At 41.0% G+C, this 16839-nt stretch overlaps 1 protein-coding gene across 1 annotated transcript; it reads right to left on the bottom strand.

Annotated features, from left to right (window-relative positions):
• Positions 1 to 1032: 1032 nt before the first annotated feature.
• Positions 1033 to 13752, bottom strand: creb3l4 (cAMP responsive element binding protein 3-like 4). The gene is made up of 10 exons (XM_037783954.1): positions 13490 to 13752; positions 9629 to 9781; positions 9267 to 9531; positions 6894 to 7018; positions 6430 to 6519; positions 5570 to 5676; positions 5384 to 5452; positions 5089 to 5173; positions 4896 to 4989; positions 1033 to 3670 (listed from the first exon to the last, which is right to left on the bottom strand). Exons 2-10 carry the CDS (start codon positions 9776 to 9778, stop codon positions 3339 to 3341), a joined length of 1317 nt encoding a protein of 438 aa, XP_037639882.1. The 5' UTR covers positions 9779 to 9781; positions 13490 to 13752; the 3' UTR covers positions 1033 to 3338.
• Positions 13753 to 16839: the final 3087 nt, after the last annotated feature.

The following is a 16839-nucleotide window of genomic DNA, read 5'->3' as shown; positions in this document are numbered from 1 at the left end:
CTTCATAAAAAATAGGCTCATCAATTGTGAAATATAATGTAGTCCATAATTATATCCATCATTATATTGCATAATTTCTTATCAGTAGGCCAAATAAATATTCTACCAAAATGTTGTAGTATGAATATTAATATATTAATTTAATTTAGATGTGCTTTAAACAAAAAATATTGAGCCAGAGTTACACATTTCACATCTAATGTATATATATTAGATATAGTGCATAGCAATCTGCATAGTTTGGTCACCATGGTAACATCTTCTCTACTGCAGAGAGACACGTGTGGTGAAATAAGAACAGGGCGCATGGGCGAGGTGTGAACGCCCACTCTCAGAAAAACAAGTTTAAACCCATCAGTGAGTGAGTCATCTTGTCAAACACAGACGAGCTTTGATCTGAGGGGAGAAAGCGGCAGCGCGCCCCCTGCAGGCAGATCTCTGATACTGACGAGCTGAACACACATTAGTCAACTTCCTGAGTTTACTCTGAAATGTGATTCTTAATTAATGATTAATAATTAATCATAATATTAATGATTAATCAACTAATAATTAATCATAACACCAATTAATTAATAATTAATCATAATATTAATTAATTAATAATTAATCATATTCTTTAATAATGATTAATAATTAATCATAATATTAATTAATTAATTAATAATTAATGTTGGGGGTTTCACCTGCTCCACCTTTATTATAGGAAGGCCAGAGGTCAAAGGGTCACGGTCTGGAGCTGGGAGGACAGCTCCCACCACAGATGTGTTCATTAGTATTAAAGCATTTGAGCCTGAAAGCAGAGGACGGCAAGTTAAAATAATAATAAAAATAATAATGAAAATAATATTAATATTAATAATATATAATAAGTCAAGAATGTATGTATGTATATATATATATATACATATATAGATATAAAATGTGTAGTAATATATTGGTTGAACAGTCCAACAATCCACTGAGAGAAAACTCGTTTACGATATTATAGTAGTGCACGTCTCATACGTAAATAATAAATAAATCAGACAGTCTCCATTGATTGTTCCCTTTTAATAAAGTAAGAAAAACAAAGCCTGTGAGCAGATGACTGACAACAAAGCTGTTAGATAGCGAGGATGAGGAGTCACTCCACTGCAGTGTTGGAAATATAATAATGTGGTTTTATCTGATGTGATCTTGGGTCCAGTAAAGGTCAAAGGGCGTTTCAGAAGAAGCCCTGTAATTCCACTGGAACTAAATAAAGAAATTCAATCCACTTAGTGAAGCAAACAACAATCAATTAATTCATAGGGACTTTCGTTTAAAATAAAAAAAGATGATCAAGAGTTTAGTAGAACTTCTCTTCCATAACAAACCTTTGAGCAAGGCACTTAACAGCTAACTGTTGGGAATAAACTACTGTACATTAATGTGACGTTAAAAACGAGCTCCGCCAACCTCCTCTGGATAAAATAAAAGTTAAATTAATAAAATGACACTACTTTGTATTAGATAAACCCTTAAATTCATAGTTCCTGATTAAAAAAAGATCAGCAGGGACATGGTGTTGAGTTCACACTACTGTTACTATTCTCCTAATTCCATTGATAAACATTAGTCTGTTAAAACAAAGTGCCACGTGGCGTTCATTACAGTTCTTTGGTTAACTGGAGTCAGTGCAGACCAGGTGTTTGTGAGGGGAAACGATTAACAATGGATCCATCTCAGGTGAGTTGTGAGCTGAACAGGATGCTGGTGGTTCACTACAATCGTCCAAAAACAAAAAAATGTTTCTCAGATGTGAATCCACAGATCCTTGAAGAGGTTCCAGAGAAGAGAACACAATGACGGTGTGCTGTTATTTCATGAATAAAAGATTGGATGTTTGACTCAGATTCTCTGAAGGGTTATTCCATTGGCTCAGGAAAATGTCAATCAAGTGTTTTAGGGCCGTTGCCCTGACTTAGACTGTATATCTACAAAACTCCAAATACCCTTAAAAAAACCTTTTCCTCCGATAGCTTTGTTAGTTTGTAGCATGCGTTGAGACGCTTTGGTTAGCCGGCAAGTTGCTCCAGAAATGGATCCATATACAGTTAGCTAGAAGAGCTAATCCTGTGTTTACTTTTGCCTGGACTCAGAGACGAGCTTCTGAAATCATTTCTGTAATTCTTAAGTTTATTTTAAAAAACTTTTAGAAACCCAGATATAAATTTCCTTCTTTGTTTCCAAAATGTTGGAGGTGTTAAGTGCAAAGTTTGCATGACACAATTATGAGAATAAAAGCCAGGCTGAAAAATACAAGTTTCTTTTTGAGTTTAAATATAACCTTGAAAATGTACCATTTAAAGGTATAGTTCAACTTTTTGAGAAATACACCTCTTTGCTACTCTCATGTCTGTACGGTACAGAGCGGTCAAAACTGGCCAAAATGTATGTTTTAATATTCGTTCTAAAAACACATACAGTACGTCCGAACTGTTCAAATATCTATTTTTGCACATTGTGTCCATGACACCGTGTCCTCGAGTTATCGACAGGATGTTTTTATGTTGTTGAATTATTCCTCGTCCAGCTTGACCTGACGTTAGATTACATTTTCAGTTATTGAAAGCGACGTTGTGTGTGACTCTCGTTGTGCGGTGGATTCTGTGTGCACGAGGCAGACAGCAGTGGTAGTGATGCTTTTTTTCCCCACAATCAAATATTAATTTTCATATTCGAATATCTGTTTTTTACTATTTGAATTTATATTCTACTTGACAACAACATACGTTGGCAGCCCTGGTATGGTAAATATGATGCTACAGCCAGGAGACAGTTAACATAGCTTAGCACAAAGGCTGGAAACACGGGGAAACCGTTAGCCGGCACATAACCCTCCATAAAAAACAGATTTTGTTACCTTTGGGCGGAGCAAGGCTAGCTTTTCCCCCTGTTTCCAGTCTTTGCGCTAAGCTAAGCTAACTGGCTGTAGCGTCATATTGACCATACAGACATGAGAGTGGTTTTGAATTTCTCATCTAACTCTCAACAAGAAAGTGAATTAGCATATTTCCTAAAATGTCAAACTATTCCTTTAAGCTGAAATTAGGTTGACATAAAGGTTAAGGTTTTATTGTGGTTACGTTTTGAATAATAATGTGGTCTGTTTCTGAAATCCATCAGAGGATAGGCGGCTGTGTCTATGTCACCGTTTATGATCCGTGTTCTCATCACCACCACCAATCAATTAATTCCGAACGATTCAGGGCCGATACCGATCAGCAGCGATTATTCAGAGCGTCCATTGCCGTTTATGACTTTGAGAGCGGCGTCGAACATGAAGTCCAGTTATTGTGGTTGAAAGCATCGGTCTACATCTCATCAGCGTGTGCAGATTTGGCGGGATCGTGGCCTCCTTTCCCCGGGGTCGACCTCAGACCGAGCGCCAGCGGCTCAGTCTGCCCTTCAACGAGAGCCGAGCTGTTCCCCAATTGGCTCTCCTCTCGAGCCGTCCCATCAGAGCCTGTATTTTCAGGGCTTTCTATTGGTTCTTGGAGGATGGCGGCGGCGCCATCTGGAGGTCTTGACTGGCTGAGTTCAGACGGTGGTGACAAGGAGTCGGACTGCACAGCTGGACTGTCGGCATTGTCTGCCGTCGGCTGGGAGGAGGAGGAGGGGTCTGTCAGGATGTTTCTGGAAATAACTAGAAAGATTGAAGAATATATTATTAATAGCAATTTTAATATTAGTATTCATATTAACAGCTACAACATGTTGCTTTAGCAAAGCTCTTTAAGACTGCTGTGGTCAAACCTCTACTTATTAAAAAAAACAGACCATGACCCAATAATTATCGACCTGTCTCTAACCGTCCATCTTTTCTGAAGTATTAGAAAGAGTGGCGTCTCAATAACTTTCAGACCATATATTAAAGAGTAATCGTTTTGAACCCTTTCAGTCTGCGTTCAGGGCCTGCCACTCCACTGAAACTGCGCTTACGAAAGTCGTAAATGATCTGCTCCTAAACATGGATTCAGATTCCACCCGTGATTTTCCCCAGCCGGTCTGTCAGGAAATTTGTGATCCACTGACTGGTGGAGAATGAGACAGTTAGCTGGGTGAGTTTAAACTATTAAATTAGAGGCCTGCCTATCTGCGGTGAAAAGTCAAGTAATTTCTTGCTCCTAAATTCAGATAAAACTGAGATGCTGGTCATCAGCCCTGCTCGACATAGACATCAGTTTGATCAGGTAACAGTTACTCTAGATTAACTGTGCGATATCCCAGAGTTTGACAGTTAAGAATATCTTTGTTACATTTGATTCGGCTCTTTCTTTTGATCAGCACGTTAAAGACGTCACAAAGATCGCTTTCTTTCACCTACGCAACTTCGCTAAAATCAGGTCTTCTTTATCCATGGCTGATACAGAGATCCTAATTCACACCTTTGTATCATCCAGACTGGATTATTGTAATGTTTTGCTATCAGGGCTGCCTCGTTCTAGTACCAGAAGTCTTCAAATGGTTCAGAACGCTGCAGCAAGAATCTTAACTAAAACTAGAAAATTGTGTGTGTGTGTGTGGATAATTAACTATAGCTGAAGATAATTATGTCAAATTCAGTGATGTTGTTTTAATTATGTGTCCCTCAGTTTGTGACATGCATTTTAAGAGGAAGTACATCTCTGCCCTCCTCTTCTTCCTCCTCCTTCTTTTTCTTCTTCTTCATCCTTAGCATGGCCAGCCCCTACTCACAGCTGCACAGCAGCTATCATTTCAAATGTTGTATTCTTTAATTGTTTCTTTGTAAAGTACTTTGTGATCTCTGCTTTCGATACGTGCTATATAAACAAACTTATTTATCAATATGACGTTGTAAACAAGTGAAAAGGTGTTTGATGGAGGAAGTGATGTGGAGAGGAACTGACCTCCGGTGGGTCTGTAGTCGTCGTCTGCAGACGAGCTGCGACTGAACGGACTGAAACTCGGCATGATGATCAGACCCAGAGAGACCAGGATGATCTGAGGACACACAAACACACCGTTTATGTCTTTCTAACATGTTCATGAAATATCATGACTTCACTACGGTCGAGTGTTTACACTCTGTGGGTTTCCTACCAGTAAGCAGGTGCTGGTCTGGGCTCCTTTACTGACCGTCCGTTTAATCAGAGCCTGAAGCTGCTGCAGCTGAGCCAGCAGAGACCTGAACAGCAGAAACACATGAATCAACACGTTTCATTATCTCATTACTTTCAGCAGCAATCTGAATAATAAACTGAATAATGTGTCTGACGGGCTTTTGTATGCATGCCATTAACCCTTTAATAAATGTGACTCGTCAGTTCGTTCTATGAATCCAGATTCCTCCATCGATCAGTAAACAATCAATAATCAATAATAAATGTGGTCGTACATGTTGCGTTTCTCCAGCTGATCCACTGTCCTCTGCAGCTCTTTGTTCTGTGCTGAGCAAGATGCTGCCCTGTTAACACACACACACACACACACACACACACACACACACACACAGTGTGACTGCTGTGTTTCTTAAGAATAGACTGAATCAATGAAGAGATGATCAAACTAGGACGTAAAGGACCTGCTCTCCAGCCCGTCAATGTAGTCCTTCCTCCTCCGCCGGCTGTCCTGAGCCGACTGCTTGTTGCGGATTTTTCTCCGAACTCTCTTGAGGACTCTTTCTTCAGCCTGTAAATAAAGATTTATTCAAATCAGCATCAGTCTTTTACTAACTATCCTGTCATCACTGCAGCTTCCTGATTGGTTGGTGGGAAGTCATTTGACTCTAACTAGCCAATCAGAACATTCATACACTGATGTCATCATTCACCCATTTACACACACATTCACATACTGATGTCAGCATTCAACTTAGGCCCGATGGGTAGTCAACTTATAGGCCCGGTGGGGAGTCACCTTAGGCCCGATGGAGAGTCAACTTATAGGCCTGGTGGAGAGTCAACTTATAGGCCTGGTGGAGAGTCAACTTATAGGCCCGGTGGAGAGTCAACTTATAGGCCCGGTGGAAAGTCAACTTAGGCCCGGTGGAGAGTCAACTTATAGGCCCGGTGGAGAGTCAACTTATAGGCCCGGTGGGGAGTCAACTTATAGGCCCGGTGGAGAGTCAACTTATAGGCCCGGTGGAGAGTCAACTTATAGGCCCGGTGGAGAGTCAACTTATAGGCCCGGTGGAGAGTCAACTCATAGCCATCTGGGCCACAGGGCTTGCAATGCACTGGGAGAAACCCTACTCTGCCATGTCAAAATAAAAGACATTTTTGTTAATGCCGTGTGCTGCTGTCGTGTCACTCATTAAAAAGCAGTGAAACAATCCTAAAAGTCAACTTTTCAGAAACAAAACAGCTTGTGAGTTCATCTAACTGGTGTGAAAAGGAAAAGTTTTGATGAAGACAGATTTGAGGTGTGTTTCAGCAGTCTGACCTTGGTGAGAGGAAGGTTGTTGGGCAGAGAAACTCCTTCCTGTGTCAGCAGCTTCTGTTCCTCCTCAGTCAGCTGGAGCTCTGGGTAAAGCTGTAACGGCACATTTAAAAACAACAAACGTTGACCAAAGTGCTTCACAAAAAGATCAAATAAAAACATTAATAAACACAGAGTATCTCAATAAAATCACAGCACAACAGTATTGCACAAACAACAAAACAACAAATACAAAAAATAAAAACCAGAGCGTGGTCAGGCATGTCTTCATGATGATAATTAAGAAGCTAAAGAAAAGAGCCAAGATACCAATGGAGGGGGAAGATCTAATTGTTAGTATCAGATTCTTTCACAGTTTAAGGCCAACAACTGAAAATGCTCTATCAGTAGAAGAAGAATCAGTCTTCCAGGTCAAACGTCACTCTGACTGTCAGCAGGAACACAGAATGTCAAAATAAAAGTCTCACCAGATCATCGTCGGGGCTGGGAGGGTCGATGACGGTCAAACTGCCATTGAGGCGAGCTGCAGAGACCAGCGGCAGCTCATTCACGATACACGAGTCTGAAAACAACACCTGTGAGCTCCACTCATCTGTACGGGACAGAAAGTGACATCACAGTTACTGCTGACCAAAAAAGGTCACAAAATATAAATAAATACACCAGACCATGAGAAAAAGTTCAATCATACACTTCTCGGGACTTTTACTTTGGAAAATCTCTAAATTGATCCAGTAAAAATGTTTGATTTTCAGCATGTATGTAGTCAGAGATGTCCCTCTGTGTGTGTCTGTCTGTCCCTCGGTGTCTCTCTGTGTCTCTCTCTATCCCTCTGTGTGTGTCTGTCTCTTTGTGCGTCTATCTGTCTCTCTGTCCCTCAGTGTCTCTCTGTGTCTGTCTGTCTGTCTGTCTGTCTCTCTATGTGTGAGTTCTGCAACATGGAGGCGCTCTTGCCACGAAAGCTGCAGGAAAGATGAAAAACTGTTTCTCTTCTTTTAAATGCTGACATTTGTCTAGTTTGTTATATAATAGTACATTAAAGGTGTAAATCCATTTAGTAAACCAGCTGAACTTTACGTAACGTTATGTAAACAAACGTTTCACTTCCACTTTAAATATCTAATTTAAACTAGGCCTGCACGATATGAGGAAAATCTGTGATGTTCGATAACATTGTTCAATATTGCCATGGCGATATGACTTGAAATAAATGAGCAAATATTGAAGTGTGCATATTAGCTATACATCTACTGTACATATATTTTAAATATAACTAGACTAAATGTTGTTTCTAGAGCAGCAACAGTAATATTTACAACAGCAAAGTCCCCATATAAACAAATTAATATCTCACTGGAAACAATCTAAAATGTTAATAAGATAAATCTCATAAATCTCATATTCCTTGAGCTTTATTAAGACTGAAGAAGACAGACATCAGTCAGTATCAGTCCTTCCTCCCGTCCTCTGTCCTCCTCCATCAATCAGTATCAGTCCTTCCTCTTGTCCTCCTCCATCAGTCACTATCAGTCCTTCCTCCTGTCCTCTGTCCTCCTCCATCAGTCAGTATCAGTCCTTCCTCCTGTCCTCTGTCCTCCTCCATCAGTCAGTATCAGTCCTTCCTCCTGTCCTCCGTCAGTCAGTATCAGTCCTTCCTCCTGTCCTCTGTCCCCTCCATCAGTCAGTATCAGTCCTTCCTCCTGTCCTCTGTCCCCTCCATCAGTCAGTATCAGTCCTTCTTCCTGTCCTCTGTCCCCTCCATCAGTCAGTATCAGTCCTTCCTCCTGTCCTCTTCCATAAGTCAGTATCAGTCCTTCCTCCTGTCCTCTGTCCTCCTCCATCAGTTAGTATCAGTCCTTCCTCCTGTCCTCCGTCAGTCAGTATCAGTCCTTCCTCCTGTCCTCCTCCGTCAGTCAGTATCAGTCCTTCCTCCTGTCCTCCTCCATCAGTCAGTATCAGTCCTTCCTCCTGTCCTCCTCCGTCAGTCAGTATCAGTCCTTCCTCCTGTCCTCTGTCCTCCTCCATCAGTTAGTATCAGTCCTTCTTTCTGTCCTCCTCCATCAGTTAGTATCAGTCCTTCTTTCTGTCCTCCTCCATCAGTCAATATCAGTCTTTCCTCCTGTCCTCTGGCCTTCTCCGTCAGTCAGTATCAGTCCTTCCTCCTGTCCTCCCTCTGATGATGTCACTAACTGCTGAAGGTAACGTTAGGGCTGGTAGAGGAGGGGCTGCTTTGTCTCAGCCAGCTGATCAGATTACCAGTAAGATACATGACAAACTAACCTTAACAGTCAGACTACACAGCCTACTGCCAGCTTTAGTTTCAGTCTTGTGTAGCCGAGGGTTACGTTGCTCCTACTTTATGAAGATAATATATTATTTGAAGAATAAACTTATAATACCCAGTGATTTTCCAATAGTATTTTTACTTGGAATGCACATCCCTATGTACATAGTGGAAGAGTTTCAAGCTGCTACTAATCGTTGATCGTCTTGATGTAATATACTGATTGATTGTTTAGTGGCTATTAAATGTCAAAAAATAGTGAAAAAGTTCAAAGTGACGTCTTCAAGCGTCCTCCATGTCAGCAGTGGAAAAGTTTGACGATTAGATAGAATATTTTTATTTTCTCTCTTGCTTTGGTGACAAATATTACTGATGTAAAACCTTCTAATCTGTAAAACCACAGATTAGCCCTTTAAAAATCATCTATTTGTCGTAAACCTTGATTTTCTACAAACTTAACGAAGTTCTCAGAATTGTTGAGAATAACAATCGTACCCAAGATTGGCAGACTGGACCACCTCATTTTAAATTAGTGCATCTTAATGTTTGTGCATACCGAGCTCTATGGAGATGACGTTCTCTTGTCCAGGTTCAGTTTTCACGCCACCCAGGCCGCTGATGTCATAAACCACCTGGTAGACGGTCGCTGTGGCCGGCTGGGTGTTCGCTGCTGTCACCGTGGTGACGGGACTCTCAACTACAGGGTCCTCAGAGATGCCGCTGTCGCTCTCAGACGAGGAGTCTCCCGGCGGCCCGCTGGGAAACACCTTGTTTGGGTCAACGCCGTGAAGGACGTCCTCTGCCTCGCTGTCATTCAGCGTCTGAGACAGAATCAAGAGGGTCGACTGATTTAACAAACTGCATCAGGTGACCTTACCTGTACTACACACGATGACACACACTGGAGCGCAGACTCACACAGTTGGGGTCCACAGCCCAGTCCTGCAGGGGTTTCTCTGAGCCGCCGAAGACAAGGTCGGAGCAGGAGAACGGAGCGTCGAGCTGCCAGCTGTCTGCCACCTCACCGCCGTTACCGCCGAGAAACAGCTCCCCACTCTCTGCATCCATGACCTGACAACACATTACACAACCCAGTCTGACACTGCTCACCAGACCAGTAACTATGTAACTGAGTACATTTATTCAAGTACTGTATTTGAGGTACTTTTGAGGGACATTTTTCTGCAGTCAGGAGGCGTGTTTGTGTGTTTCAGACAAGAAGAAATTCTTTGTAACGTAGGTCAACATGTCACAGGATCTCTTTACTGATTGGCTGCGGTCCTCTCTGGCCGCATGTTGCTGCTAAAAGTCCAACTTTTCCCAACTTTTGTTTGGACGCATTTCGCTGCTGAATCAAACGGCCGCAGCTCGCAGAGCTTGTGAGCGGCTCCCGCAGCTTTTCAGCTCACGTGCATCTGCAGTAACAGCCAACACGTGAAAGTGAACACAAACCAAACTGGAGATCATGACAAACCCAGAGGCCTGTACTACGAAGCAGGATTTAGGCTCAGCGAGGTAACTACAGGGTTAACCCTTCAGGGTTTTTTAGTCCTACGAAGGTGGATCACTACTTACCGGGGTAGATCACCATGGTAACTGATGCTGAACAGCGGACCTGCTCCGGAGCAGGTTATTTTCCAGATAAGAGATCAACTCGTATAAAAGCACCTCCAGGCGCCAGAGATCAGAGCTCATTGAGCAGATCGTATGATAACATTACACCATTATGAAGAAGTTACAGTCATAATCAGAATAAAAACAACACAGTTTAAACCAAGAGATGCAGGAAGGACAGCTGGATTTATGCTGTGGGTGGTTACCGCTTTGAATTATGTTTTTATATTTATTTTTTTACTTGCTCTCACGTCTGTTTCACACCTCCGGAGTCAGGACGCAGCTGAAAGAAGACTGAAAAATTCATGCGTGCAACTTGTTTATTAAAGGGTATAATGAAGTGTATTATATTTATATGTATTTATAGGCCTGTACACAATTATAGGCTATCTATCTATCTATCTATCTATCTATCTATATATCTATATAGATATAGATAGATATAGATATATATACACAGTATATATATCTATATCTATCTATAGATATATATACTGGAAAAACAAAGTTTGGAAACTTGTGTTTGTTGGATTATTTCTCTGTTGTTACAATGCTAATTGGCATTGTATTTTACATCGTTGGAAAGCCTGTTTATTTACCTTCGCAATGATGTCCAACTTGTAAGGATCATGCATTTGTGGGATGAGCAGCACAGCTGATTATGTGGGGAGAGCCCAAGAAAAATTTCCCAAAATGCTCCGCCAATGGTAAACAGTGTATTCTCATAAGGCTACCAGGAAGCCTGCAATGACTGCCCTTCACCGTCAGGCCCGTTTGCGCTGGTGTGGACAACACAGACAATGGAACCGGAACATGTGGGGGAATGTCATGTTCAGTGATGAGTCCATGTTCTGTCTGCGAAAGTTGGTTGGCAGGGTCAAAGTATGGAGACGACGAGAGAACGCTATGCTGATTGTTGCATCGATGGAGTAACAGCTTTTGGTGGGGGCAGTGTCAAGGTGTGGGGCGGCATCTCCCTCACTGGTAAAACAAGGCTTGTCATCATTGAAGGCCATCTCAATGCAGTGAGATATCGGAATGAGATTCTGCAGCCAGAGACGATCCCATATCTCCACAATCTGGCACCTAACTTCATCCTCCAAGATGACAACGCTCGCCCCCACAGAGCCAGGGTTATCACAGACTACCTCCACAATGTGTGAGTAGAGAGAATGGAACGACCTGCCAAGAGTCCACACCTCAACCCAATTCAACACTTGTAGGATCAGCTTGGGCGTGCTGTACGTGTTAGAGTGACCAACACAACCTCGTTGGCTGACCTGCAATGAATCCTGGTTGAGGAATGGAACGCCATCCCACAGCAACGTGTGACCAGGTTGGTGACCAGCATGAGGAGGAGGTGCCAGGCTGTTGTGGCTGCGTATTGATCTTTCACCCGCTACTGAGGCTCCTGACGGTGTATTAAATGAATAAAATGTAAAATTGCCAATATGTCTTGTTTGTTCCTTGTTACTGATAGAGAGTTCAATCATCCAATCCACCAAACAACTCAAAACAAGAGTCAACACCAACAGGAGAATACACTGTTTACCGTTGACGGAGCATTTTGGCAAATGTTTCTTGGGCGCTACCCACATCATCAGCTGTGCTGCTCATCCCACAAATGCATGATCCTTACAAGTTGGACATCATTGCGAAGGTAAATAAACAGGTTTTCCAACGATGTAAAATACAATGCTAATTAGCATTGTAACAGAGAAATAATCCACCAAACACAAGTTTCCGAACTTTGTTTTTCCAGTTTATATTACTGCCCCATCTAGACGAATATATCTGACATCTGAGTATTCCGTTAAATGAATAAATCTGTAAATTTACACATTCACACATCAGTAATGTTTTCTCTCCCCAGCTGTCCTTCCTGAATTTAGCAGCTTCAACTGTGTTGTTTTTAGTCCGATTATGTGTTTAACTTCCTCATATTTGTCTAATATTATAGTTTATAAAATGTGCCGCTCCGCTGACAGTAGAGTAGCCCATGTTGAACTTCTTGGTATCCATCCATACTTCTTGGTATGTGTCTAATATTATAGGCCTCTGGTGTTGAAACACAGGAGGAGGATATCCTGTTAGGTAGGCACACACAACACAAACACACACACCTACACACACACGGCCTCTGGTAGTACCAGTCTGACTGAATAGAAACCTGATAAGCTGCTAAACGTGTTTCCAGTTTTCAAATCTTAACACAGCAGCAAAAACAAGAGTTATACGATAATAAGAGGTTTTTAAAATCTTCATCTAAGTAACTACAGGTACCTGATACTTGTAGTGGAGTAGAAATGTAAAGTAGCATACAATTAAAACACTCCAGTAAAGTACAAGTACCTCAGAATTGTACTAAAGTAATGTGCTTGAGTAAGTGTACTTAGTTACTTTACACCACTGTTGTTATTGTTATTTTGTTTTTCATGAAGACCTTCTAGACACTGCAGGCCCATGGGGGTCTGCCATTAGCTGTTTATAATCTGTGGTAAAAACAAAAGTAACTAAGTACATATACTCAAGTGCTTTACTTAAGTACAATTGTGAGGTAGTTGATTTGAGGATTTCCTTTTTGTGCTACTTTCTACTTCTTCTCTACTACATCTCAGAGGCAAATATTGTAGTTTTTACAGCACTACATTATCTGGTAACTTTAGTTACTGTACAGATTCAGATTATTAAATCAAAATATGAATCAACTAATAATTGCTGACGCATTATTATAGATTAAACTAGCCAGCAGTATATAAAGTGATTAAAAGAAGCTCAATCTTTACCAGCTGTAATATTAAAGTGATGAACACATAATAATAATAATAATAATAATAATAAACAACACATTAATGCATCCATCATTAGAATACTATAATATAATATAATATAGATTATTCTGCACAATGAGGACTTTTAACTTTTGGTATTGTCAGTAGATTTGGATTCTTGTGTACTTTTACCTCAGCAGCTACTTAAATGCAGGACTTCTACTTGTACAGAGTATTTGGACACTGTGGTATTAGTACATGTACTGTAGTAAAGGCTCTGATTGATACTTATAAGGCTGTATATATATATATGTATATAATGAGCAGAAGTTGGTTGTTTCTCAGGGTTCAGGCCTGATCCTGGTTCAGCAGGACCTTTAATGTTGACACTCACCGACAGGTTGCTCCTCTTCAGACCCTCCGGTGGTTCATCACCGACCAGCGGCCTCTCCGCGGCTGCAGCACCGACAACACGAACCGCTTCAACCCGCCGCTGAGCGCTGCTGGACGGACAACACGAACCGCTTCAAGCCGCTGAGGAGCGCTTCTGGTTCACAGTAAGTTGAGTAAAAGTCCAGCTGGCAGCTCCGCGTCCAGCCTGCACAACCAGTCCGCTTCCTCCTCCTCCTCTTCTACGGTCTTTCTCTTCTTCTTTTAGTTTAATGGCTACTCTTACTTATAAGGTGCTTACCGCCACCTATTGTACCGGAGTATGGAGTACAAACTGGATTCCTTTCTATCATTAGATAGACCTACAGCCTAGGTCAGGGGTCAGCAGCCTTTACTATCAAAAGAGACATTTTAGGCAACAAAAATAAAATAATAATCTGTCTGGAGCCACAAAACATTTGATCATTGTGATGAAGGTAACACAGTTTATAGTCTAAGTATATAGTATATAAGTCTAATGCAGTTAGGGCCACATTGAGGGAAAAACATCTGAGATTTACAGAATAAAGTCATAATATTAGGAGAAAAAAGTCGTAATATTACGAGAATAAAGTCATAAATTTACGAGAAAAAACGTTCTAATATTATGAGACTAAAGTCATAAGTTTACAAGAAAAAAGTCATAAGGTTACAAAAAAAAAAATAACACGTAAAATTACTACTTTATAATATTATGACTTTATTTTCATAATATTACGACTTTTTTTCTCGTAAATCTTTGACTTTATACTCGTAATATTATGACTTTATTCTTGAAATCTCAGATTTATTTTTTTTTCCTCAATGTAGCCCTAATGCTCCGTCGTACCGTCGTACCGTAGTACCGTAGACCTACAAAAATGATAAATAAAAATGAAAATATAAACGAAAAAACTGTTATTCATTTGCACTAATTTTTCTTTAAATCCACAGTGTGCCACTGGAGAGGGGCTGAAGAGCTGCATGTGGCTCCGGAGCCGCAGGTTGCAGACCCCTGGCCTAAATATAGTAATAATTAATGATAGTATTAGTTATTAAAAAAAAACCCACTATATTTTATGATGTGTTCCTATGTCCTTAAAATATTACACAATTAACCACTTTTGGATCTCCTGTTGTTTCTGTCTCTCTTTTTCTTCTTTGGATTTATTGTTGTTATGAATATTTAGCTCTCTTTCCTCACATTTGAGACAAAAATTCATGTAAGAGGACATGTAATTTAAATATAATTGTTAAAGGGACTGTTTGTAACTTCTTACACGTATAAATCATTGCAGGTCGGTGTCCCATGCGCATTCGCGTGTGGCTACGCTGTTCAGACTCAGACTCCAACACAAACTACACGGAAGCACCAAAACTGCAAAGTTATATCTAGTGAAGCCTGTCTGTTAAACAGTGTTGGCCGCGGTTGGAGACCGTAGCTTTGGTATCCAGGGCTGGAGTCTCTGCTGTACTCTGCTCCTCTGCATGCCTGCCTTCACTCACACATGGCGCTCGTTCTCGCTCTTTCGCTCCACTCTCACATGCATGAGCTCCCAGCAAGCATGCTGATGCTGCAGGAACCAACGCACGGGCATCGATCGCAGGGACGTCCCACACCAATACACATGGACGTACTGAGGAGAGATGCTGGACAGTGCTGGCTTTCCGATAGTTGTATTATCACTCTTTCCATCCACCACTATTGGTTTTGTGTTATCAGTCCTACTTGTATTAGCTATTACAGCTGCTAGACTGCTATTGTGGCTGCTTCTCTATCTATCTCTCTCTCTCTCTCTCTCTCTCACTCCCTCTCTATCTATCTATCCCCCCAGCCGGTCTCGGCAGATGGCCGCCCGCCAGGCTCCAGGTTTCTTCCCAGTAATCGGGGAGTTTTTCCTGGCCACAGTGCGCTTGGTGGATCCTGTTGGGTCTCTAAACTATGGTGTACGGTCATAGACCTGCTCTATATATAAAGCGTCTTGAGATAACTTCTGTTGTGATTTGACGCTATACAAAAATAAATTGATTTGATTTGATTTGATGCGCGCACACTACACACTGCAGAAGAGTTAGTTTAGCTCTGAGAATATCTAGTGAATGTACAGTGGACGTTTGTGCAGAAATAACTGCTGCAGCTCCTCCAGACCAATATAGGTTTTCCGTCTCTTGTGAAGTGACGGGGCTCCGCAGCGAGAAACGTTATCGTCAGGATCAGCATTGATTCATGGAGAGACCTTTGTCTGGTCAGCTAACATTACTGCCAAGCAGGTGAAATATAGAGTGATATTGTGTTTTAGCTGACGTGTGTCGCCTCAGTGTTTTGAGCGATGCTCGTTCATGTCTATGTAGAGCGAGCACAAGCGCGAGTGCGAGCAACAGGTCGCTGACTTTTGTTGACCTAATGGCCACAGGTGTCGCTGTTAACAAGCAAAAAAAAAAAAGAAATCATCTTATACTATGTCGCAAAAAAAGTAATAAAAAAGTCATAGTATAGTGTCTTGAAAAATGTCAGTATAATATGTTGAAAAATGTCATCAAAAAAGTCATAGTATAGCATGTTATAAAAAAAGTTATAGCATATACCATAATCATGCCATAATATGGTATGCCATAAAATATGTCATAAAAAGTCTGGTCAAGTCTAACTAAAGAATAATAAATAAAAATAAAAATGAACGGAAAATAATTGAATTGTATCTTTGTTTGTGAAAGACAAACATACCGAAGATTTTTTTTTCTTATTACATTAGCAAAATGAAGTCCCTCCACATTGCATTAATCCCTCCATGTGCATTTAAGATGTGATATTTCGCTCAATAACCAAAGTGAACAGATTGTCTTGTAAAAGCACATATTTTATTCACGTGGTCAAGTGCACTATTGCAAGCACTTGAACTAGCACCTCTGTAAAAGCATTGTTACGTCCCATGTGTCCCATCATCCTAGTTTACAGTTTCTTCTGAACAGACAGCCTGTATTATTGTAGATCTTTTACATATCAAACAAATTACTACAGAGAAGTTTTGCTTGTCTACAACAATTCTTGGATCATAAAGTTGCCAGCAGAATGATCTTAATTTAGCTTTTGAAGCAAGTGAATGAGCAGGCCAATACTGTTGAACAGTAATCTAAGTAGGCTAAGAATTAACCTCTAATACTGAATCCTCATCTGTATTTATAGAACACTGGCCTTCGTCCTCAGGGATTAGGATGCTCAGAGAAGGCTGAGTGGCACAGCTATTGGTTGTTTGCTTGTGTGTGTGTGCGTGCAGGCGTGCATGGTCGATGCCTGTCATCTTTAATTGAGCACACTGCAATAGAAGGACAGCAGGA

The sequence above is a fragment of the Sebastes umbrosus genome, chromosome 11 (assembly GCF_015220745.1).
Source record: "Sebastes umbrosus isolate fSebUmb1 chromosome 11, fSebUmb1.pri, whole genome shotgun sequence".
NCBI lineage: Eukaryota > Metazoa > Chordata > Actinopteri > Perciformes > Sebastidae > Sebastes > Sebastes umbrosus.
This window is presented reverse-complemented; position numbering and strand designations above follow the sequence as displayed.